This window comes from Budorcas taxicolor, chromosome 9, assembly GCF_023091745.1.
Source record: "Budorcas taxicolor isolate Tak-1 chromosome 9, Takin1.1, whole genome shotgun sequence".
NCBI classification, from domain to species: domain Eukaryota; kingdom Metazoa; phylum Chordata; class Mammalia; order Artiodactyla; family Bovidae; genus Budorcas; species Budorcas taxicolor.
The window spans coordinates 6419518-6445889 of NC_068918.1; the positions used below are offsets into that span (position 1 = coordinate 6419518).

The window sequence follows — 26372 nt, forward strand, 5'->3', positions numbered from 1 at the left end:
TTCATTTATTGCTCAAAATAAATGCTGAACTTGAATTGGGACATAGTAAATTCTTCAACAGGATATTATGTAATATTAATAATGAATGAATTTATAACTAGTAAAGATAACAGAAGTCATTTTATAATAAGCAAAATACTTTAATGTATGCAGTGGGGTCAACTTGGAAAAATCCTAGGAAAGAAGAGTAACCTATATACACTATAATTATTTAGAAGATGCCATGTAATCATCTTAAATGACTAAGATTTTTGGAGATGGCAAAAACATTAGCTATTTTCTCCTTTCTCATTGCTACCTCTACAATCTGTAATCTATCCTTGATTAAAAGGAATTCAGAAAAGAAAAAGGATTTCAATAATATTTTGCTTTATCTGATTTGCTGTTTTCAAATACACAATCATTTATTCAAGGCTTGATTTTTGAATGTCAAGTATGCAAATTTTTTCAGTCTATATAAAGAAACCATTTACATAGAAACCTTTTATTTATTTACTCATTTATTTTGTTGGCTGATTTCTGTTCTCTGAAAAGGTTTTAGTCCAATTCAAATTTGGGCTTGTGAAAGAACACAGAACCCACAAAAAAAATGAATCTGAGGACAATCACCTTCACGGAAGAAAAGTTCTGAAACCCTAAGTGTTTCTGAATGGGAGAGGAAACTAATAGAGCTTCCAAATCATTGTAAGTCTCATCCATGTCTTTAATTCTGCCTGTTTTGACAAAAGCAGAACTTAATGCATCTTTATAGTTTATCCATCACATTAAAAAAAATAAAACTTTTCTGATGTTTTACATTTATGCTATTTCTGCTAAAACAAAATAATTAAATTCCTGTCTTCTCCCTAATTTATTTTTATAATTTTTAAAAAGGGAGCTTTATTGTCCATTATCTCAGTGCAAGAGCATCCATAACCACTAGATGGCAACCATCTACCAGGGACTTCAAAAGTCATCAGTACCTTTAAAAAAATCTAAAGCACAGCTACAAAAGTTCAAAAAATTGGCCTGTATTAAAGTAGTTTTGCTTCCTGAAGAATAAAACAATACATTTTAAAAGTTCAATTTCCAGGTAAAGGAGAGCATAAATTGGTCTAGCCATGACTACTCTGAATCTGTGTGTCCTTCACCATCTGGCTCAGTTTCCAAGAATGACAGCCAAGTGTGAATGCAAAAAGCACGCAGACCACACATGCGCGCGCACACACACACACACACACACACATATTGCATACTTTGTGGAGAGTTTTCTAACTGCTTGTCAATAAGGTTTTACTAAGTGTTTGCACTTATGTTAAAGGTTAAAGCATCAGATCTGATTAAAAAATGATGCAATTAAATGTGTGAATTAGTATTTATTTTCTAAAGTAAAAATTGTGGGTATTAAAAGTAGTCAACAGTTTGAGCAATAATTTTTTAAACACAAACATTTGTAGATAGAATCTTGATACAAAAGTGATTTGTACAGTTATAAAATTTTCCAGAAATAGGTTTCAAATTTTGCTTATAAAGTACTAATTAGAATAAACTATTAATGCATTTAATTATCAGACAGCATAATTCGCTAACTAAACAAAATAATCTTCCTCAAAAGTGTACTGACTCTCAATAAATTAAAGCGACATCTCAACAAGAAAATAACTAGTAAAAAATAATTAATATCAGTATTTTTTAAAGCATGGGTTTTCCAAGACATTACTTAGAATACAGACCTCAAATGACTGTTCCAGTGTGAAGTTAATGGTACAAATACAAGGTGTAACATTCGGAGACAAACATTTATAGCAGGGACTGGAAGGATCTGTTCCGGTATAATCAATCTGCAAGAGAAAAACATAACTAAGTATATTTCCTTGGAGAAAGTGAATACACTCTGAAATAATCTGCTATCAGATAGAAAAATCAGTCTGAGAGAGCAACCACAGTTCAGAAACAAACCTTTTTGTAAGGTCATCTATTAGACAGTGTGAGCCTGTACAAACTGGAAAGGATCCTATGTGATCCTACTGGCTCATCTCTCCTTTTTCACAAAGAAACACATTTACGCACAAAATCATAAATGTAAAATTCAAACTGTATGATGTATTAACTTTTAAACAGCTATAAAGTCTAAACAACTTTTCTGTCATCTCAGCTTTCCACGGCATATCTTCAAATTAAATAAAGCAAACAAAATACTATCAGGTTTCTCAAGGGCTACCATTTTTAAAACCTGGTGTTGGATAATTAAGAATCTGTTTTATCTCTGTCTTGGGTTCCTGGTAGGAGCCTCTAAATCCTTTAAAATTTCCCTGCTGATTAGAGTCTGTTTTTGATAAGCCCCTTAATTCACATGAGTTTGTGCTAAGACAATGGGACAGGCAGGGGGCCAGTCACCAGAAAGACCAGATGTGACTAGGGGCTTTGGCCCAGTTCAAACTCTAGAAAGAGGGAGAAGGCTGGAGGTTTAGTTGAATCATGTCTTAGTCGCTCAGTCGTGTTACCTCTTTGCAATCCTATGGACTGTAGCCCACCAGACTCCTTTGTCCATGGAATTCTCCGGCAAGAATTGGAGTGGGTTGCCATTCCCTTCTCCAGAGGATCTTCCTGACCCAGGAATCGAACCCGGGTTTCCTGCACTGCAGGTAGATTCTTTACCAACTGAACCACATTGTTTAATCAATCCTGTCTTCATCATACTGCTACTGCTAAGTAGTAGATACACACTTCAGTCGTTGTCTGACTCTGTGCGACCCCATAGATGGCAGCCCACCAGGCTCCCCCGTCCCGGGGACTCTCCCAGCAAGAGTACCGGAGTGGATTGCCATTTCCTTTTCCAATGCATGGAAGTGAAAAGTGAAAGTGAAGTCGCTCAGTCGTGTCCGACCCTCAGCGACCCCATGGACTGCAGCCCACAAGGCTCCTCCATCCATGGGATTTTCCAGGCAAGAGTACTGGAGTGAGTTGCCACCGCCTTCTCCTGGAATCCCAATAAAAACACTGGCCACCAAAGCACAGGTGAGTTTTGAGTTGGTTAGCCCATCCACAAGCCCCGATTCTGAGGGAAGAGGAGTGCACAAAGCTCTACATTCAGGACCTCACCAAATGTCTCTTTGTTTAGCTGATCCTGATTTATACAGTTTTAAATAAAAGTGTAAGTCTAGCACTTCCCTGAGTTCTGAGTCATTCCAGCATCTTGGGAAACCTGAGAGAAGTTACAGTAACCTCCCACATTTATAAGCAGTTGGTGAGAAGTTCAGGTGGCCTGGAGACGTCTGAACTTGCACCGGGCCTGTGAAGTGAGGGCGGTCTGGGGGAGGCCTCGGAACTCCCTTATTTGTAGCCAGTTGGCCGTAAGTATGGGTTGCCCTGGAGCCTGACTTGCAGCTGGTGCCTGAGTGGCATTCAGATGTATTGCTGGAGACCAAGCCCTTACACCTGTGGACTCTGACACAAACTCAGGTGGTTAGTGTCACAACTGAATTGCAATGCACCAGCACATGTCAGAAGACCTGACTTAACAGCTAAAATGAGAAAAGTTTTTTCCATTACATGAATTTTTTAAAATAGATTTTATTTTCTAGAGTGGTTTGAAGTTCACAGCAAAACTGAATGCAGACTACAGAGTTCCCATATACTCCCTGGACCTACACAGACACAATCTCCCTGATTCTCAATATCCCTCACCAGAGAAACGTACTTGTTACAAATGATGACCCTGTAAGGTTACATCATCACCCAAAGGCAATGGTTCACCTTAAGACTCACTCCTGGTGTTGCACATTCCATGGGTTTTGACAAGTGTGTAATGACATAAATACACCATCACAGTATCATACTGAATAGTTTCATGCCTTAAAAACTCTCTGCACTCTACCTATTCATTCTTCCCTCACCCCTAACCCCTGACAACCATGGATCTTTTTACTGTCTCCATGGTTTTGCCTCTTCCAGAATGGCACATAATTTGAAATCATATAGCATGAAGCCTTTTCGGATTTATCTCGTTCACTTAGTAATATGCATTTAAGATTTCTGTCTTTCCATGGCTTGATAGCACATTTCTTTTTAGCATCAAAGATTATTCCATTTTCTTGGTGTACCACAGAGGACATCTTGGTTGTTTCCAAGTTTGAGCAATTACAAGTAAAACTGCTATAAACATCCATGTGCAGGTTTTCATGTGGATGTAAATTTTCAGCCTATTTACATAAATAACAAGCAGTAAAAATGCTGGATTGCGTTATAAGAGTATGTTTAGTTTTGTAAGAGACTGCCAAACTGTCTTCCAAAATGGCTGTACCATTTTGCACTCCCACCAGCAATAAATGACTTCCTTTTGCTCCACATCCTCACCAGCATGTGATGCTGTTGATGTTTTGGGTTTTCACCATTTTAACAGGTATGCAGTGGTACCTCGTTTTTTAATTTGCAGTTCCCTAATGATAATGTCAAGCATCTTTCACATGTTTGTTTACTTGCCATCTGTAAATTATGGGCTAAATGTTTGGATCCGCCGAAATTCATATGTTGAAGCCCTAATTTCCAATATAACTTGGAGGTGGGAACACTGGATTTGGTTTAGATGAGGTCATGAAGGTAGGGCCTCCACAATGGAACAAGAATCCTTCTGAGATGGAAAAAATAGAGCGGAGTGCTTGCCCGTGTACACTGCATGCACGCGCGCTCGCTCTCGCTCTCTCTCTCTCTCTCTCTCTCTCTCTCTCTCTCTCTGCTATGGGAGGACAAAGTGAGAAGGCACCCATCTCCAAGTCAGGAGGAGGGTCCTTCTCTCTTCAGGGTGAAGAATCTGAAGGAACTGAACCTGCCAGCACCTTGGTCTGACTTCCAATCCTCCAAGACAGTATGAAATAAATGTCTGTTATTTAAGCTATCTGGTCTATACAGTTTTTAAAATAGCAGTTTACGCTAAGACAGACTTTAGTACTGAGAAGTGAGGTGTTGCTTCAGCAAATATTCAAAAAGACAGAAGTAGCTTTGGAAGTGGGAAATGGGTATAGGCTGGAGATTTAAGATGCATGCTAGAAATATAAACATTAAAGGTGATTCTGGTGAGATCTTAGAAAGAAATGAGCAGAGTTAAAAAGAAAGCTTCCATCTCCTTAGAGAGCTAATAAATAAACATGATCAGAATACTGGTAGAAACATGGATGGTAAAAGACAGCTTTGGTGAAGTCTTAGAAATGGACATTATTGGACATTGGAAAAATGGTGATCCTTGTCAATAAAGCGGCAGAGAATATGACTAAACTGTGATCCAGTGTTTTGTGGAATGTAGCACTTGTGGAAGGATGAAGCTGGATATTTAGATTTCTAAGCAGTGTTCAAAGAGTGGCTTGGTTCCACCTGACTGCTTATTAATAGTAAAGACGGGAGAGGAGAAAATGGACTAAGAAAAAATGTTAAACAAAAAGGGACCAGATCTTAAACTTAAGATCTGGAAAAATTCTCAAACCTATCCATACCACAAAAAATCAGAAAGCATGCTCTGAAAAGAATACTAAGGGTACAACTAAGGGTAATACTAAGCTGAACACCCATTCAGTAGAGAGATGAGTGTGCATGCGAACCATGGACCTAGTCAGCCATTCTAGCAGAAACACTGCCGCGTGGACTGCAGGGGGAAGAGAAGGAGCAGAAGGAAGGCAAGCCGAGCAACTGCTCAGCGCCTACAGGACTGGCCCACGGAGCCATTCTCCACATAATGTGCTACGGACTCTCCAAAAGAAGAGCAGAATGATCCCTGAGATGACTTCTGAGACCATCAGGGCTACATCCTCATTTCGTACTGGAGGAGGAGTTCAACAGGCCGGCTGGCAGCAACCCAGAGCCTGGAAGCAGGACTTCTACCCCAGTGCGTCTCGAAGGTAGAGTGTTAAACCAAACAGGTTTAACAAGCCTTAAGAGGCTTCTCAAGCCTTAAGATCTGATGATATTTGTCTTGCTAAGTTTTGGAGATCTGCTTGGAACTCATCACCCTTCTCATTTTTTTCCCCCCTTTCAAATTTGAGTGTCTGTCTGTCTGTTACTTCATGGTATTTGGAAGCACATCTGGTTCCACAGGTTCACAGCTGGACAGAAATTTTGCCTCAGGATGAATCATACTGTGAGTCTCACCTATCTGATTATAATGATATTTAGAAGACTTTAAAGGTGATGCTGGAAACAGAAGAGATTCTGGGGGCTGATTACATGGAATAAAAGTATTGTGCATGAGCACAAGGGTGGAATGTATGAAATGAATGTGTCTCTTCAAAATTCATATGTTGAGGCCTTTGGGAAATCATCAGGTTTAGATGAGGTCAGGATGGTGAGGTCCCCATGATGAGATTAATACCTCTAATAAGAAGAGGAAAAGAAATCAGAGCTCCTTCTCTCTCTGCTGTGGTGAGGGCAGCAGGAAAGTGGCCACCTGCAAACCAGGAGGGTCCGCACCAAGAACCAAACCTATCAGCACCATGACCTTAAACATCCCTACCTCAAGGACTTCGAGAAATGAGTCACCTAGTTTACAACACGTCATTGTAGCAGTCTAAGCTGATTAGGATATTGCATATCTTCTTTGGTGAGGTACCTGTTCAGGTCTTTCGCCTATTTTTAATAGTTTTTCACTTGCTTATAGCTGAGTATTAAGAGTCCCTTGTATATTTTGGTAACAGCCCTTTATCAGATATGCCTTTTAACAACGTTTTTCTCCCAGACTGGGATCTGTCTTATCACTCTTGTGATAAGTAAGAATTTTATCATTAACAACTCTAATTACCTTTACCTTAATAAAGTAAGAAAAAAAAAAAAGCCAACTGACCTTTATTTTTGAAACTGAACACATAAACTTTCTATGTGAATATTCAATTTCTTTTCATAATTGAAAAAAAAGGTTAAAATCTGTATATAGAAAATAAAGCTTTAAATTACAACATCTAGGGAAACCTCCTACATTACTGATGGGAATGTAAATTAGTACAATCACTATGGAAAACAGTATGGAGGTTCCTTAAAAAACTAAAAATAGAACTACCTTTTGATCCAGCAATTCCACTCATGAGGATATGTCAAGAAAAAATATAATTCAAAAAGATGCAAACATCCCAATGTTCATAGTACTATTCACAATAGCCAAGACACAGAAGCAACCTATGTGTCTACTGACAAAGGGATGGATAAAGAAGATGTGCTACATAAATGCAATGGAATATTACCCAGCCATAAAAAAGAAGGCAATAATGTCATTTGCAACAACATGGAGGGACCCAGAGATTATCATACTAAGTGAAGTGAGGCAGACAGAGACAAATATTATACAATAATATTTACATGTGGTCTCTTAATTTTTAAAATGATAAAAGCAAACTTATTTACAAAACAGAAACAGACTCACAGATTTCAAAAACAAACTTATGGTTACCAAAGGGGAAACGCTGGAGGGGGGAGGTGCAGGGATAAATTAGGAGCTTGGGATTAACACAGACACACTACTATACACAACAAAACAGATAACCAAAAAGGACCTACGGTATAGCAGAGGAAACTCTGCTCAATATTCTATAATAACCCATATGGGTAAAAAATGTGAAAAAGAATTAATATATGTGTTGGACTTCCCTAGTGGCTTAGACGGTAAAGCTTCTGGCTGCAATGCAGGAGACCCGGGTTCAATCCCTGGGTTGGGAAGATCCCCTGGAGAAGGAAATGGCAGCCCACTCCAGTATTCTTGCCTGGAAAATCCCATGGACCACAGAGCCTGGTAGGTTACCTTCCATGGGGTTGCAAAGAGTCGGACACGACTGAGCGACTTCACTTATACACCTGAAACACACTGTAAATCAATTATACTCCAAAAGAAGTTTTTAAAAAATTAAACAATTACACCTAACTGCTTTTCAAAAATCATAAAACTGCTTAATAAAACTTCATTTTGTCAAATTCTGATACAACCTATTGAAATGTTCTCCATCAAAGCCTACTTACTAACGAAACTTTGTTTAGAGAAAATTTTCATTCACTACAAATATCTAAGAGAGGCTTAGCATGTAATTAAAACAAGTTAATAAACACAAGTCTCCTAAATGAAGACAGGCAAAGCATATATAATTTTTCACTAAACTTGAGAGGTCACAGCTTTCTACCTAGGGCTTATTCATGTAAAATATTCCACTTAAAAGTCAAATTTTATGATGTTGACAAGATGAGAGAAAAGATGAGACCATTTAGAAAAATATATTTAAAATCTATATTAAAATATATTAAATTTTTTTCAATTTTTTGTTTAAAAATCTCTACACATCTTCTCTCTCTTCTAAGTCTAATTTAGGATAAAAAAAAAGTTGCCAGCTGGGCCTATTACCATATATGGTTTGCCTTTGAACAGAAACCTCTTAAACCACTCTCTTTCAAATTGGTGTCTAAGGCAAAGGGGGAAAGAAAGATGATCAGTTGTGATTAAACAAAGATATATTCTTTATTTAATTGAACAAAAACAATAGGATGGAATATGAAATCGAATAAATTACACTACTACAGTATATTAAAACTTAAGTATTTTTAAACCAAGTATTGCTTAATATTAAATTATACTTCTACAAAATCAAAGGATAGCTATAACATTTTCATCATAATCTTTTAATTATACTTTTTTAAATATACAAAAAAATTGCATGTCTTCGATTCCAGGAAATTCTGAAAGTAAAAAAAATGATCATTAACACTTTAAACCTTTCTATCTGCAACACATGACATGAAGTGCAAGGCAGATGCAAAAGTAATATTTTATGTAGTTTACACAGTCCTTTCTATTAAACGTGTATTTCATCTGATCCTCACCAAAATCCTAGAAGTATTATCCTCATTTTACATAAAGAGAACACATTCAGAAACTTGCCCAAGGATACGCAAAATAGCAAGAGCTGGTGCTATGCTAGACGCAAGAATTTTTGACTCGAAGTCCAGTGTTCCTTCTACTAAACTGCTTCTTCACGAAGCAGCAGCAGCAGAGCATGAACAGTTTGGATTTGTGGAGCATTTTCACATTGGAAGGAAATGAGACAACGCTAAAAGGTAAACTGGATCCATAAGAACATGCTTTGTTTTATAGGCTGCTAAGTCACTTCAGTTGTGTCCAACCCTGTGCAACCCCAGAGATGGCAGCCCACCAGGCTCCCCCGTCCCTGGGATTCTCCAGGCAGGAACACTGGAGTGGGTTGCCATTTCCTTCTCCAATGGGTGAAAGTGAAAACTGAAAGTGAAGTCGCTCAGTCATGTTTGACTCTTAGCGACCCCATGGACTGCAGCCCACCAGGCTCCTCCGTCCACTGGAGTGGGGTGCCATTGCCTTCTCCATAGTTTTATAGGCTACTGTTTATCAAATGTATATACTAAGTGCCTGACATTAAGTACTTAACACACATCAACTCATTAAAATGTATAATAGTTTCCTGTAAAGTTAATTTTTATTTTCCTTATTTTAACCTAGGAACCTGACATTTAGGAAGGTTTAGTAATTTTCCCAGTATCACCCACCAAGAATTTAAACCCAGCTCTGACTTTCTCTAAAATCTATGTTCTTAGCACCATCTTATGTCCTCTTACACAAGGAATATACTATCATTTCTGATGCACAAACTCAGAGCCTCCAGATTATATGAACGAAGAAAAGTATCTGTGATTTATTTTTGTTGCTAATCAGGTTGCCCAGCACCCAAACACACTCCCAAGCACTGGGGAATTCTCCATGTTGAGAGTTTCGGAGGCAGGCAGGGCTCAATCTTCCACTTCAGAAGCCAAGAGAGCAACTGAGTCCTTCTGCATCCTAACCCCAGGAGCCAAGCAAAAAGCGTAAGATTTGGATCAAGCCTGATACAGACTAGAGCACTGAATCTCCACAAAATCAGAGTTGAGTGAGTGTCATCAGACCAGCAGCTGAAGCAGTAGTCTAACAGACAACTAAACAGCGGCTGTGGCATCTGTGTCACTACTTCTGCTTCCAAACTTCCCTTGCTTTCCTCTCGTCTCCAAACCTGATCCTCTAGACCTCCCACCTATTCAGTGTGAGACCTACCCAATCTCCCTCCAATAAATCCTCTCCCCCATCAGGTACCCACAGTTGGTTACTGTTGCTGGCAACAAAGCCTCGGAAAGCTAAGTAATCCTGAGTGTTCAAAATGTCCTGCAGGAAATAAGTGGAGAGAGAGGAGGCTAACATAATCAAACACCCGTGTGATAACAGATTTTAAAAAAGGAGTCTAAGAAATATGACTTTCATTTCTTCCTGAACGTGCTGTCAGGAAAGCATCACTTATTAACTTAATATTTACTTGAATGTCTGTGTTTTCCAGGCAAGAGGGACTCACCCCAATATCTAACCACATGCAGCTTACAGTGACAAAACACACGTCACTGAAACGGAATGGGTGTTTTGGTAAAAGAAATACAGGTCCTATGGAAACTCATACCTAATCCAGTATCCGGCAATTTCTCCATGAGGACTGATGAGTGGATGTTACCTACAAGGAGACAGTACCAAGAGCGACAATCTCTAACTGAGGGCTTAACACATGAACAAAGCCAAGGTACATGAATTTGGGACATAAAGTTCTGCATTAAAAATGTGAGAATCAATTAGGAGTTCACCAGTTAAAGCATCTAATTTTTCTACAGTGTCCATTTACCAAACAGTTGGCAATCAGTAGTAAGGAAAATTTAGGTCTCAGAAAACAGAAAAATGAAATTGGATTACAGAGTCGAAGCTAAAGGGGTAGCTTCTGTAACTAGAGTCACTATAAGCGAGAGCAGTGTGGCTTTGTAGTCCAGGGGACAAAAAGTAGAGAGAGCCAGCCCAGAACTCTTAGAAAGGGCGGAGTCAGAAGCTTCAGGAGACAGCACCCTCACACCGACACAGCTGCACACACCACACGAGATGCTGCAACTCCAGCAACAAAAACGAAGCTGGCTCAGTTCCCGTCAGGCAGGGCAGACAGAGCTGGGGGACAGGGAGGTCACGATGCTAACCTTGCCCTAGGTGCCTCCAGCAGACGCCTCAGATTTGCGAGTCAACCAGTGCCACTGGTGTGACACCACAGAAGCCAACTTCCCCCTTTGTTATGAAGAGACCTCCCACGAAAAGAAAAGGCTGTACAGGCTGAGCAGTGGACCATGTTCTCGCCTCAGAGGAAGTAACACAACTTACACTGCTTCTAACTCAAGGCTCAAGAATGAGGGACAGCACTGAGCTCTCCACATGTTTTTATGACTATAGATGAGGTCATCTGTATAACCCAGGCCCCAGTAAGAAGGAAGGTGGGTAAGGACTGCAAAGAGTGAGGAGAGGGGGGAAAAGGGGGCACAAGAAGAAAGCAGGATATTCTGGGACACTGAACATTTTTAAAAGCATATAAAATAAAAAGCTTCCTTTTTATTCAATAGGTAATACCTCAAGAAGAAAAATTCCCTTCAAAAACGCTCATCAGATAAAGGAGGTGGAGGAAAGACATCACAGCGACACGTGGACAGGGAATGCTGCCCCCCCAATCCCAGTTCTATAAGCACCAAGCAATTAGCCATGGCATCTGCCCACCAATGGTGTGCCCTGAGGAAATTCAGCATGGAGGAAAAACAGGAAGCATTCTGTGCTTGAGGTACTGGCCTGAGACAGTCAAGATGCATCTAAGGAATAATTTCAGTGAGCCCAGACTCTTGCATCTTCCCATACACAGAAAAGCACTAAAACCATTAACTTTCAGTGTCAGTCTCTTCTTAGGGATTTAGTCGGGGACTAAACTCTGTATATCCTGGCTCCTTCCGGACCTCTTGGGGACAGCACATCAGAGCTGAGAGGCTGTCTCCTGGGCTCAATACTCAGTAAGACCTGCAAACAAAACTTAACTCACAACTTTAAGGTTGATGATTTTTTTTTCAGTCGACACATACTCAAATTATTTAGAGTCAATTAAAAGTTAACAGTTGAATTATTTTTTTAATTCACTCTATTTTATTTTTGAAAATTAGTTTTTTAAAAAATCAAAAGCTTAGTTCGACACTGATAGTTACAGAACAAGTTTAACCCTTCATATCCTAATAAAATTCTATGAGTCGTATGAAATCTGCTGCATGTTTCTGTAGGTTAAAGTATCTGAGTGGGAACTACCGAAAAGGTGTTTACTTCTAATTCAACCAGAAAGTCAATCTCACATGTGGAAATGATAAACGAATTAAGTAATATGTCATGCAAACCATCATAACAATAAAAAATTTTAAAAACTAGCTATTATTTCCCAAATGTCTATTCAGTGCCAGAACTATTTTAATCTTTCTCAGAGGAAACTGATATTCAGAGGTTACATGACTGCCCAGAACCAATAAGCTAATATATGACTATTATTAGTTTTTGAGGGCTAGTGAAGCAAATTACTGCAAACTAGGTGTCTTAGAACACGAGAAATTTCTTCTCTCACAGTTCTGGAGGCCCTAAGTCTGAACTTGAGGTGCCGGCAGGGCTATTCTCCCTGAGACCCTGGGGAGAAACGGTCCTTGCCTCCTGCCTGCTTCTGGCAACGGCCAGCATTCCTCGGTTTGCAGCTGCATCACGCCACCTCCACATCTGCTGCTACGTAATTCTCCCCATGTCTTCTCTTCACATCATCTTCACTCTATGCCTGTCTTTTCTTACAGGGACACGAGATAGACATACTGAACAGGAGCCCACCAGAATAACCTCATCTTGATTTCATTTGCAAAGACTCGATTTCCAAATAAAGTCACATTCAGGTACTTGGACTTAAGGTTTCAACGTGTCTTTCACAGGGACACAATTCAGTCTGTAACAGTGATATAATCGTATCTGTCTAACTCCAAAATTGCTGTTCTTCATATAAGACTGGCCTGCCCCTACTGTACAATCATTTGGAAACATGGAAGTCAATTTAAAAGACGTTATGTTTTAAAAATAAAATTGGCACCATTCGTGAATATGCTGATGTTTTAAACAGTACCAGCAAATCTTCATAGTTTTTGTCTAAAATACAGATTCAAAACAACAACTTGGTTATGGCAAGGTGGATGTCATTTCAGGAACACCTTAACTTTCAGAGTTTGAAATAGAATTCTGTTATACTAAGTTGTCACACACAAAGTTTTTACATCTGGCATTTAATGCATTTTTACAAACAAAAAAGCATATTCCAACATGAGGTTTAGTTTACCCCTTAAAACTCTTACTAAACTATCAAGTTATAAAAACTGCCTAGGACAAAACTGGTGAAAATGGCTTTGCTAATCATGCTTCAATCTATACAAGAGGGTAGAGAAAAGGAACAGATAAGCAATCAGTATGAGTAAACTAGGATTTCTATTTAAAGGAAATACAGGTCTTTTCTACATAAAGCTTTGTTTTATACAGTCATATAACTGATATTCAAATATTAGTGGCTTTTATCTTTGTCTCCAGTGCTACTTTCTGACAATAACCTTGTGCGGCCTCATATCATATTTCATACATTATAAGGTACACATTATACACTTATTTCCACCCTCAAGTCCCATTTTCATATTCCTAGATGTATTCCTTTGGTTGAATTTCTTCTTTCTCACTTGAAACTCTTACCATCTCCATGGTATTTCAAATCCATGGTGAGCTCTTAAAAATTAAGCCAGATATTTGTGACTTGTTAATTTGGGGGGTTACACTTCACTAAAAATTTCAGTTAAAAAAATAGTCACGGTTCATTGACTCCCATAACCTCACACCCAACAGTGGTCTTCTGATGCCTATAAATGGTACCACCATTGTCCCAAGCATCCAAACTCAAAATTTAGGCATCATATTTGGAATTTATTCATTCATTCATTTAAACATTTTAGATCTCTATTAGATTCCAGGAACTATCTCTATTAGATGCCAGGATGATAATATATAATGGAAAAATACATCGTTCATGCCACAAGAGAACTTATATAATAGTGGGATAGAAAGTTATGTTAATTAGTAATATAAAAATATAATTCAATAATGTTATGCCAGGTTATAAGCTAGTCCTTCTGAAACCGGAGAGAAGCATCCATTTATTCAGTATATCAGGTGGGACAGGAATGAAATTTGAAAACTGGGGTAGAACAAGAAAGGAAGCATATTTCAGGTTGATCTAGCAACATGCCACATTTCATAAACTGCAACAGTTATGACTAGAGCAAAGCGCAGGGGACTGGTAGGAGATGAGGCCAGAGAAACAGAAAGTAGCTTATCATGAAGAAAATTACATTCCACATTAAGGGTTTTGAACATTATCCTGAATGCTAGAGGCAGACATAGAAGAAATGTTAAGTGAGAGATGAAATATTCAGACCAGTCTTTTAAATATTCAGACTAGCCTGCACGCTTCTGGCAGTAACGTGCAGAAAGATTGAAGAAAATGCCAACTAGAAAAATAAAATAAAATGCTATTACAATAACCCAGCAATACATGAAAATCATAAAGAAAAAGGCGGTAGAAATAAAGGGAAAAATTGTTTCAAAAAATACAGAGAAAGTAAAATCTACAGAAGTTAGTGGCTAGAGATAAGATGATGACAAGTAAGACTTTTGGGGTTTCTGCCTTGAAACCCATGTGGATGGTGACTCCATTCATTGCACGAGAGCTGCTTTTCATGTTGTTAACTCAGAGGTCAGCTTCCAGTTCTCCGCTCACGTGAACTAGTAGCAGCAGCCCTGGGCGTAGTTATCACGTGCTCTACCTTGAAACTGGTTTCCAGACCACCACATTTCCCTCGCTTTTCTCCGGTCTCACTAGCTGTTCCTTTTCTACCTCCTTGGCTAGCTTCTCCTCACTCCCCGACCTCTGCAATCACTGGAGGGACTCATGGCTCTCTTCGGATGCTCTTCCTTTTTTACCTCTTCTTTCATTCTCTCTCATGTCTCTGTGTATCATCTACACTGATGAAACCTCAAAATACTTGACCCCAGTCTCAACCTTCTCCCTGTCCAGTTGTCTACCCATTATTTCCCATTTGGATGTTTAAAAGGCATCTCACTGTAACGAGTGAGAACCAGAACTCTTTATTCAGCGTCTAACCTCCCAACCTCTGCTATCACACCGCAACTGTTTCTACGGTCTTCCCCATCTTGATAAGTTGAAGCCACGTCCCCCTAAAACCGTGTTCCCTGAGTTTATGACTAATCAATCTCTCTATCCAACACTTATCCCTTTCTTGTCCCCTCTGACCTCAAGCCTGTGCTAGCTGAATGCTAATCAACCAGAGTCAGATGACTAAAATCACAGTGGTTGTTGATAACATCACTGCTGTACTAAAACTGCTCTTATAGACACCGTCATTAACACACAAACTCAGGCTGTTTCTCGGGGACAAGATGAGCTCACAGATGCCTGAGCCACTGACCACGTAAACCAGAGACATCCTGACCCTCAAAACTGCAAATAAAGAAACATCACAAGATGACCGTTAATCTCGGCCTCTGTTCTTTTCCTTAAGAAACGCCCCAACTCACAGACCAGGTTGCAGTGGCTTGTCCCCCACTCCCCTCCGTGGCTCTCTACAAGTAAAACCCTACATTTTGCTGCAAATACTTGCTGTCAGTTTCTGCAACCTGGCATACAAACCCATGCTTGGTTACAAAATCACAATCCCATCATTCCAATGCAGACCAAAATATCTTCAAGTTAGATCTGATTCTACAATTTATCTCACACCCTACACACCCACCAGAGAAGCCGATGGCACCCCACCCCAGTACTCTTGCCTCGAAAATCCCATGGATGGAGGAGCCAGGTAGGCTGCAGTCCATGGGGTCACTAAGAGTCAGACATGACTGAGCAACTTCACTTTCACTTTTCACTTTCATGCATTGGAGAAGGAAATGGCAACCCACTCCAGTGTTCTTGCCTGGAGAATCCCAGGGACAGGGGAGCCTGGTGGGCTGCCGTCTATGGGGTCGCACAGAGTTGGACACGACTGAAGCGACTTAGCAGCGGCAGCAGCTACACACCCACTACATGAGAAAATTCTTTTAGCTCTACTTTCATAATACACCCTAAATCTAACTGCCCTTCACTGCAATCATTCTACAGTGGACACCATCATCTTTTATCATCAAATACCTAGTCTATCCACCACCTAGCATCAGCTTATTTTCCCTCACTCCAACGTTTTACACCTTTTGACTTCCTGCTACTACAATTTTGCTCATCTAAATCTGCTTTCTTGGAATGCATCCAACCTCCTCTTTAGAAGTGCTATTTATTCTTCAAGTTCCAGCTCAAAGCCCACCTGAAAGTTTTCCACGGTTATTGGAGACGTGTAATCTTGTCTTTCTTTGGACCTCTAGGGCATATTCTATCTGTGCCACTCATCCAGCAATGCTTGCAGTTCCTTTTATGTGTATGATTCATCTCCTCCGAAAGACTTCGTGAGGTTTCTAAGGAGGGCTCACTACTTGGAAGGAAAAAAAAAAGGAGGCCCTGTCCACAAGCTTTTTTCTGGGTATACTATACCCAGAGCAGCACTTTACTTATAGAAAATGCTCAATGCTGATTAAAACTCTTGATAAATTTAACTCAGTCTATGAGTTTTTACCATCAAAACCCCACTATATCCTTCATAAACTAAAATTCAAGGGCAGCCTGGCCTAACATCCAAACTGTAATAAAATCCACTGGGTACAAAAACAAGGTTTGTGAATATGGGAGTGCATGTATCTCTTCAAGATACTGATTTCAGTTCCTTTAAAACTTACCTAGTAGGAGTGCTTCACTCTCACTTTCATGCACTGGAGAAGGAACCCACTCCAGTGTTCTTGCCTGGAGAATCCCAGGGACAGGGGAGCCTGGTGGGCTGCCGTCTCTGGGGTCGCACAGAGTCGGACACGACTGAAGCGACTTAGCAGCAGCAGCAGCAGCAGCAGCAGCGGGAGTGCTAGATCTTATGGTAGTTCTGTATTTTCATTTTTGAGCACCTAACATAATCTTATCCCTAACAGCTATACCAATTTACATTCCATAAGAGCTCCTTGTCCTCTATATCCTCACAAACACTTGTTATCTCTTGTCTTTTTAATATGTGAGTTACTACAGGAAGTGATGGACACATTAATTAGCTTTATTATGGTGATCATTTCACAATGCATATCAATGTATATGTATCAATATATATAACTATATAAATATAAAATTTATATAATCTATACAATTTTTGTCAATTGCAACCTCAATAAAATTAGGGAAGAAACAGCTTATACTTAAGATAATAATTCATAACTTACCCTAGAAAGAAAGATGCTACCAGATAGGAGAGGAACTATAGTTCCCTTATTTTAAAAATTAATGCCTATTAAATGTCAAAAGCATAGAAGGCACAGTGCAGAACAACAAGCAGGAGACCTGCCTGGCAGCTTAAATTCAAAACACAAAGAGCCAGAGGCAAAGCAACAGATGGAGATGACTAGTTTAAGCGTTATCATGTTTCTCAGCTCTGTTTCTGCTACCACTATAATTGTTCTCCTAAATCAAACTGACAATTCTCAGTAATTCTTAAACTGCATTCCATTCTTAAGAAAGCTGACTGGACTTCATGCAGTGGGAAAGGAGGACTTTGAAGGACATGCCATTTGTACCCTGTATAAGGGCTGGAGAACTTCCATTTTCGAATGTAAATCTGACTTAAAAGGAAATCAATATAAGACTTAAACAGATCACTCAACAAAATGCTGAGTAATAAGGTAAACCATATTAAGTATTAATTAGATTAAATTTAAAAACAACATTTTAAGTACCCCTTGAACTAATGATTTCATACTAAAGAATTCATCTTTAAAAGATAAAAATTAAAAAATAAGAGATAAATAAAAGAGAATTACTTGTCCTTTCTAGAGGCTCTAATGAAGACAAAAGGTAACTGAAGTAAAAACTTCAAAAGCAATTTTGTTTAGTTGCTTAAACTTCATCTGTGAAAAGACATGGATAATAATATTACCTGTACCAAGATCAATGGTAAATTCAACTAAGGTATTCTACATTTATTTGTACAAAGAATGTAGAATACAAGCAATTATCAGTGATCACTACACCTACCTTGAAAGATTATTGAGGATTAGAATGTATAAAATAAACACTGCTATTTTTATAACAAATGCTAAATTTGGCAGTATGTTTCTTTAAAACTCCAAGTCAAGGACAGGAAATTCTTTTCTGTAAAGGGTCAGAAAGTAAATATTTTATGCTTTGCAAACTAAGAGGCAGGTTTGAGGATATTATATAGGTTCTTATATAACAGATTTTAATTGATGGAATTAAAAATATAATAACAAATGTGTACAATTTTTTGGTGACACAGGTCTACAAGTAAGAATAAAATTATTTTGGGGAGATAACATTTCATATTATTGGAGTTCAAGGTTACTATCCTCTAGCATCAAACTCAATTGCAAATGTCCATCTGTACAACCACTCTCAGTTCCTGGGCTTCACAAAAGTGGTTTCGCTAGCCATATTTACTTTTTTTATATATAGATTTATTTATTTTAATTAGAGGCTAATTACTTTACAATATTGTATTGGTTTTGCCATACATCAGCATGAATCCACCACAGGTGTAACAGTGTTCCCCATCCTGAGCCCCCTCCACCTCCCTCCCCGTACCATGGCCCTAAGTACTAAAGTTACAAGAGAAACAAATGACATGAATGCTAAAAATCTCTTCGTTTCCAAGAGTCAACTTCTAACCAACTGCAATTCATTTAACTACTAAAATCTTTACACTTCTCAACATGAACTATCTAAATTTTAACAATCATGTCTACAGAGCAACTTATTCTTCTTTGACTCTTAGCTATGGGCTAAGTATAAACAAAGAATACCAAATACAGAAGATCCTTTTGAAATCCTTAAATCTAGGAACCTAAGTTGTTGTTTAGTCGCTAAGTCATGTCCAGCTCTTTTGTGACCCTGTGGACGGTAGCCTGCCAGACTCCTCTGTCCATGGGATTTCCCGGGGAAGAATACTGGAATGGGTTTCCATTTCCTTCTCCAAGGGATCTTCCTGACCCAGGGATCGAATCCCAGTCTCCTGCATTGGCAGGTGGATTCTTTACCATCAAGTCACCTGGGAAGCCCCAAGAATTCAAACTGCACAAGCATAAAATCAAAAGATAAAAATCTATTTTTGTCAGAAACTAAGGAAACAGAAAAAAAACAGAATAACAGAGTTGAGGGTGATAAATGAAACAATAATAAGGTGAAGAGGAAGAGAATTAGGGTTTCTCAAATCAAGCATGTTTGCATGGGGGTGGGAGTGCTATTCCACTAAAATTTGAAATGCAAATGTAGGTTGAACACAACACTTTAGCAATATTAATTTTGAAGTAAATATTTAGTTCTAAATTTATGCTATCACTCCAAATAATGTCCTCATTTGATTCTAATCATTAATTTACAACTATATAACTTAAAACTGATAAACGTGTGAAAATGCAAAAGTTAAGAATACTTTCTATCAGGGATAGAAGGGGCTTCTCTGAAAGCTCAGTTGATAAAGAATCTGTCTGCTATGCAGGAGACCCCAGTTCCATTCCTAGATCAGAAAGATCCCCTGGAGAAGGGTTAGGCTACCCACTCCAGTATTCTTGGGCTTTCCTTGTGGCTCAGCTGCTAAAGAATCCGCCCGCAATGAGGGAGACCTAGGTTTGATCCCTGGGTTGGGAAGATCCCCTGGAGAAGGGAAAGGCTACCCACTCCAGTATTCTGGCCTAGAGAATTCCATGGGGGTCACAAAGAGTCAGACAGGACTGAGCGACTTTCACTTTCTTCTTCAGGTTCGCACTATTCAATTAACATCTCTGCCTCAAAAACAAGGACCATCAACTAGAAAAACATTACCTTTATGGTATTAATAGAAAGATGTTCCCGACTCTTACAACTGCCACATTAAAGACTTATTTCTTGCTGCTAATAATAAATGAAGATATTAAATCTTAGTTTTAATTAGCTATTAAATATTTTATGACTGAAAAAATGAACAATTTTAGTTTCTAAAAATTTCTATCTTATTAGATAATAGAAAATCTAAAACCCAGCTAAACAAGATATAGAAACCTAATGAGACGAGATAATCTATTTCTAAACACCTTTTTTAGGGGAGTCCAACATGCTTTACAAGAGTAGTAATATTTTGTATAAACTTTCCAGGAAAAAGATGAAGACCCACTGATTTTTACCTGGATTTCTGATCTTAGCACTTTAACCTATATTACGAAAGCATTCTGACTGGACAAGTCTTCTTTGGCCTAGTAATTTGATATATTATGTCAATGAAAGTCCTTCAGTTCAGTTCAGCTGCTCAGCTGTGTCTGACTCTTTGCGACCCCATGAACCGCAGCACGCCAGGCCTCCCTGTCCATCACCAACTCCCAGAGTCCACCCAAACCCATGTCCATTGAGTCGGTGATGCCATCCAGCCATCTCATCCCCTGCCATCCCCTTCTCCTCCTGACCTCAATCCCTCCCAGCATCAGGTGGCCAAAGTATTGGAGCTGCAGCTTCAAAATCAGTCCTACCAACAAACACCCAGGACTGATCTCCTTTAGGATGGACTGGTTGGATCTCCTTGCAGTCCAAGGGACTCTCAAGAGTCTTCTCCAACACTGCAGTTCAAAAGCATCAATTCTTCGGCGCTCAGTTTTCTTTATAGTCCAAATCTTACATCCATACATGACTACTGGAAAAACCATAGCCTTGACTAGACGGACCTTTGTTGACAAAGTAATGTCTCTGCTTTTCAATATGCTGTCTAGGTTGGTCATAACTTTCCTTCCAACGAGTAAGCGTCTTTTAATTTCACGGCTGTAGTCACCATCTGCAGTGATTTTAGAGCCCAGAAAAATAAACTCAGCCACTGTTTCCACTGTTTCCCCCATCTATTTGCCATGAAGTGATGGGACTGGATGCCATGATCTTAGCTTTCTGAATGTTGAGCTTTAAGCCAACTTTTTCACTCTCCTCTTTCACTTTCATCACGAGGCTTTTTAGTTCTTCTTCACTTTCTGCCATAAGGGTGGTGTCATCTGCATATCTGAGGTTATTGATATTTCTCCTGGCAACCTTGACTCCAGCTATGCTTCCTCCAGCCCAGCATTTCCCATGATGTACTCTGCATATAAGTTAAATAAGCAGGGTGACAATATACAGCCTTGACTTACTCCTTTCCTACTTGGAACCAGTCTGTTGTTCCATGTCCACTTCTAACTGTTGCTTCCTGACCTGCATATAGGTTTCTCAAGAGGCAGGTTAGGTGGTCTGGTATTCCCATCTCTTTCAGAATTTTCCACAGTATCTTGTGATCCACACAGTCAAAGGCTTTGGCATAGTCAATAAAGCAGAAATAGATGTTTTTCTGGAACTCTCTTGCTTCTTCCATGATCCAGAGGATATTGGCAATTTGATCTCTGGTTCCTCTGCCTTTTCTAAAACCAGCTTGAACATCTGGAAGTTCATGGTTCACGTATTGCTGAAGCCTGGCTTGGAGAATTTTGAGCATTACTTTACTAGTGGATGAGATGAGTGCAATAATGAAAGTCTTAAAAGTTTCAAAAATGAGGACATAAGCCAAAGAGATGTGAGCAACGTGTAGTATGGAAGTGAATCTTGCCAAGAACTTCTTCTTACATATTTATTTTTAATAACCCTCAACTTTAAACTAGTGACTGACAAAGGGTGGGGAGCAGTCAGAAACAAGTATGTGTGCTTAGGGGAAGTTCCCTAGGTTCTTCTAGTAACTCCAGGCTCAATTCAGAACCAGTTCTCTACACAATCATCAAATTTTAAAAAAATTTATTTGCACAACTGTATCTGAGCATTGGTACAAAATTCCTAATCATTCTTAATTCTCATCTCCTCTAGTTCCAAAGGTGATCCAACTTGAATATGCAGCATTTTCCTTAAAATCACATTAAAGTTGGAAGTCACAGAATATTAAAGTTGAACAAGGCCTCTAAGGGATCATCTAGTCTGAATCATTCAGCTCTTCAAGCGAAATGAAAACTGAGACTCAAAAACATGCCTAAGATCACAAACTAGGGAGTAAAAGCTGGACTCTAATGCCTTGACTCAACTTCAGTGTCCTTCTAATGAGATCCAGCTACAGTAGACTCTTCAGACAGTTTGAAATCAGAATTACATACATGAAAATTATTTACGAACTTTCCATTTCATCAACTAGCATGAAGAACTTTATTTCAGAATCCGAAAGTTTTAAAGAAAGTTAACATTTACCTTCATAGTATAGTAAATACTGACAGAAATTGAGTTCTGATAATTTAGTAAAGACTCATCATATAAATTCCAAACTACTGCTGCTTTCATCTTAATATCTGCTAAAAACATAGACATAAGGATCCCAGTATAATGTAAAAGCTTAAGACTGAAAATCAAGACATCCAGGTTTGGTTTCTGTCTCAATTTTACAATGCTTTTCTAGCTTACTAGCAAATACCAACCCCTCTGACTCCATTTCTCATCTCCTGATTAGCGGACATCACAATACAGTAACTAGTGTATAAATGTAGTGCCAGGAATATTATCTATCTTGTTTCTAAATCTCACAGTTCACAAAAAATAGGAATTATTTACCTATTTTACAAGTGAAGAAATTTAGGGCGATTATGTTTTGCAACAAACTGAGCCAGTTAATAGCTGAGCTGGAATTTAAACCCAGCTCTGCCTGACTCCTGCCTAGAGCCCACGGCCCTTGTATTATACCACTATGCTCACATCCTGGTATGTGTGGTCCTAAAAAGGTTTGGGGCGTCCCTGGCGACTCAGACGGTGAAAGAATCCGCCTGCGATGAGGGACACCTGGGCTCGATCCCTGGGTTGGGAAGATCCCCCGGAGGAGGGCATGGCAACCCACTCCAGTGGTCTTGCCTTGGAGAATCTCCAGGAACAGAGGAGCCTGGCGGGCTACAGTCCATGAGGGTCTCAAAGAGTCGGACATGACTGAGCGACTAAGCACAGCACAGCACAATACAGTTGGGAGGACACTAAGGACTACATTTGAAGGACTACTGGGAGATAAAAATGATAAAGGAGAACGTTAGACTGAAAAAACATACTGTGATACTTCATTATTAACTGAACATGAACTTTCAGTACAAGATTTTAAAACTATGCTATACACTCGTATTACTAACACAGAAATGTACACGTTATACAATTAAAAATATAATGATTCTGCTTTTACAGGTAACACTGTTAATTAAATTGGAAAGTATGCCTATTCCTGCCGTTGAAATAAAGTTGTTTTGAAAGCCCTATTAAATTGCATGCATACCTTTTAAAGTATTTAGTATAATTAAAAAGGGGAAAAAATGACATAACTGATAGAACAGAAAAAAATCAAGAGAATTTTGTACCCGTTCCTCCCCTTTCAAACAGATAAAACATACCCTCAGATAGTCAAGAAAAGAGGATGAGCAGATGTTTAATACTGGATATGTACACAAAGTATCTACATTCTGTACCAACCTATCTTCACCACTGCAGATGTATGAAGATACTATATTATGATGATGGTTTCTCTGACGGAAGTCAAGATGTTTCCGCAAGTTTCTCTATCATGTCTTATAACAGTAAGACGTTCAGGAAATAATTCACAAATTACTCTCCCTGTGAGGTCACAGACTTTTTTTTTTTTTTTTCAGTTTAAAATCTGGCGGGGTGGGAGGGTTGAGGGGGGACGAGGGCGAATGTAGGGCATGATTATTAATCAATGTAACCTAAAAGTAAAACCGGAATTGAAGCGTCAAGTTACCTTTCACCGGTAACACGCCCCTGTAAGTAAAAGCATCTGTGAGTTCAACGTGAAAAGTACTGTACACACTTCGGTCACAGGTCCTAATACGTGATCTGCCACATGGCAACTTCTTTACATAAAAATCATCATTGCCTCTAAGACACTGGGTCCTTTCCCCGACAACGGCCAAGGTGTTGATCTCCGTGACTCGGGATAATCCCCACACAGATAAGTGACACTCTGACCGTGTCAACTCTCCTGGAGTTTGATCTCCATGTAACTTCTTTCCACTTCTCCTTTTCTTTTTTTTTCCTTTTTTAACCTCCGTTAGAGGTTCAAAACCACACAAACCGCCCATCAAAGGGGGGTTCTTCCCCTGACCCACACTCTGCATTACAGAGTCATTCCCCAACTGGATAAACAGCGAGAGAAAGCGCCGGCAAAGCTGCAAATTCAGGAAAACCCGTAGGAAAAGAAAGAGGAAACTGAGGACGACAGAAGGTGGGGAAGCGCAGGGCCCGCCCGACCCCCTGGACCCCAGGAAGGAGGGACACCGCTCCCCGGCGGCGCCAACGCGCACGGCCGCCGCCTCCGCGCCGCTCACCTCGATCTCGCGGATGTTGTTGGAGGTGACGAAGATGCCGATGCCAATGGGGATGAAGATGAGGCCGATGATGAAGAAGGTGGGCAGCACCGTGCCAGCCGTCAGGATGGGCTGCCAAGCCGGCAGCCGTTGCTGTTTGAAGGCCGTGTTATCTGGTCTCCGGGTCTTAGCGGTGCCCCCGGGAGGACACGGGGGCCCGCCGTCCACTTCATCCTTCGCGTTATAGTTCATCGCCATCGACCCCCCGGGTGCGGCTCCGCAACGCGCAGGTGGACGGCCCAGGGCGCCCGCCTGCTGACCCTGACAGAAGACGCGCAGGCGCCGCCGCCGCCGCCGCCGTACAGGCGGAAGGGGCGGGACACCCTTCCGCAGACAGCCGCCGACCGGAAGCGAGAGTTGGCGGGGGACGCCAGAGGGAGGGAGAGAGAAAGGAGGGAGAAGACTGAGGGACTAGGGGAGGGGGAAAGGGAGGAGGATGGAAGGGGGAGGGAAAAGGCGGGCGCACCCCGATCATCTGCCCTGTGACGACAAAGCGAGTGCTGCTAGCCCGAGTGTGAAGCTACGTTGGCGCATGCGCGGCCCTGGGGAGGGTGGGGCGAAGAGGCCTCGGCGCTTGCGCCATAAGCGCGTCTTCCACTCGGCTCGCGGAAGCTTCTGTTCGCACTGCGCTGCCCGCTCTTCTTGGTATCATGGCGACGGGTGTTTCAGGTGGTTGACGGATCCGCCCGGCCTGCACTGCTTCCGTCAGCCGAGGGGCGGATGGCTTCAAGCCAGCTAGGTGTTTCCTCTACTTCGAGGTGCTCTGTAAAGGGGAGCGCAGCATTGGAAAGGCCACACAAAGAGAGCCTGAGCCTCGTGGCATTGGCAGTATTTGCTTGAGTTACAAAACCACGACTTTGTCTACTTAAAGAAATAAACCTCCCCTTAAAGTGCGAGGATAAATATTAAGTGGGATGTATATGGTTGGTGACCTTTTTGTTCTCAGGAATAAATCATGTGACTGGGTTTACCCTGTTATCATGCCTATAATTGCTCTGACTTGTTTTTCCACCATTAATGATCTCCAGGCTACTTTGCATATTGATTTAAGTCTTTAAAAAAATGAGATACAGTTGTACAATATGAATCACAACTTTTTAAAGTTACGCCCCATTCATAGTTATTAAAAAACATTGGCGATATTCCCAATGCTGTAAAGTACACCTAATAATTGGTACATTTTAATCCCCTGCCCCCACCTTGCCCCTCCTCGCCCCTCCTCTTTTCCCTCTCCCCACTGGTAACTAGTTTGTTCTCTCTTTTCTTGTTATATTCACTAGTTTTACTTTTTTAGATTATACAAGTGATATTATACAGTATTTAAACTTTCTTAGTCTCACTTATTTAGCTTAGCATAGTAACTTCCAAGTCTGTCCAAGTTGTTGCAGATGACAAATTTTCATTCATTTCTGTAGCTGTGTAGTATTCCGTTGCGTGGTGTGTGTGTGTGAGTATTAACTCTTTTCATTTGTCTGTTGATGGACATTTAGTTTGCTTCCATGCCTGGTAATCTCTTGTGTCCCATTCTTTGCAATCTTATGGACTGTAGCCACCAGGCTCCTCTGTCAATGGGATTCTCCAGGCAAGAATACTGGAGTGGATTGCCCTACCCTTCTCCAGAGGCTCTTCCTGACCCAGGGATCAAAACGGTGTCTCTTAACATCTGCTGCACCGGCCAAGAGGATTCCTTCTTACCACTAGCGCCACCTGGAATGCTGATATGCAATTGGGGTGCATATAGCTTTTCAAATTACTGTTTTCATTTGGGAAAGATAAATACTCAGGAGTGGAATTACTGGGTCATATGGTAGTTATACTTTTAATTTTTTGAGAACCGTCCATACTTTTTCCAACAGTGAATGCACCAATTTACATTCCTACTAAGTGCACGTGAGTTCCCTTCTCTCCACATCCTTACCAACATTTATTCTTTGTGGTATTGATG

General features: G+C 40.2%; 1 protein-coding gene across 1 annotated transcript in view; it reads right to left on the minus strand.

The window, feature by feature from the left end:
• Positions 1–24814, minus strand: part of TMEM30A (transmembrane protein 30A) — a 39434-nt gene extending 14620 nt beyond the window's left edge. Inside the window, exons 1-2 of the mRNA XM_052645577.1 lie at positions 24389–24814; positions 1713–1820 (exon numbers count right to left, since the gene is read on the minus strand). Of these exons, the coding sequence (XP_052501537.1) occupies positions 1713–1820; positions 24389–24625 (345 nt within the window). The 5' untranslated portion in view covers positions 24626–24814. The remainder of the gene's footprint in view (positions 1–1712; positions 1821–24388) is intronic.
• Between the last annotated feature and the right edge of the window lie 1558 nt (positions 24815–26372).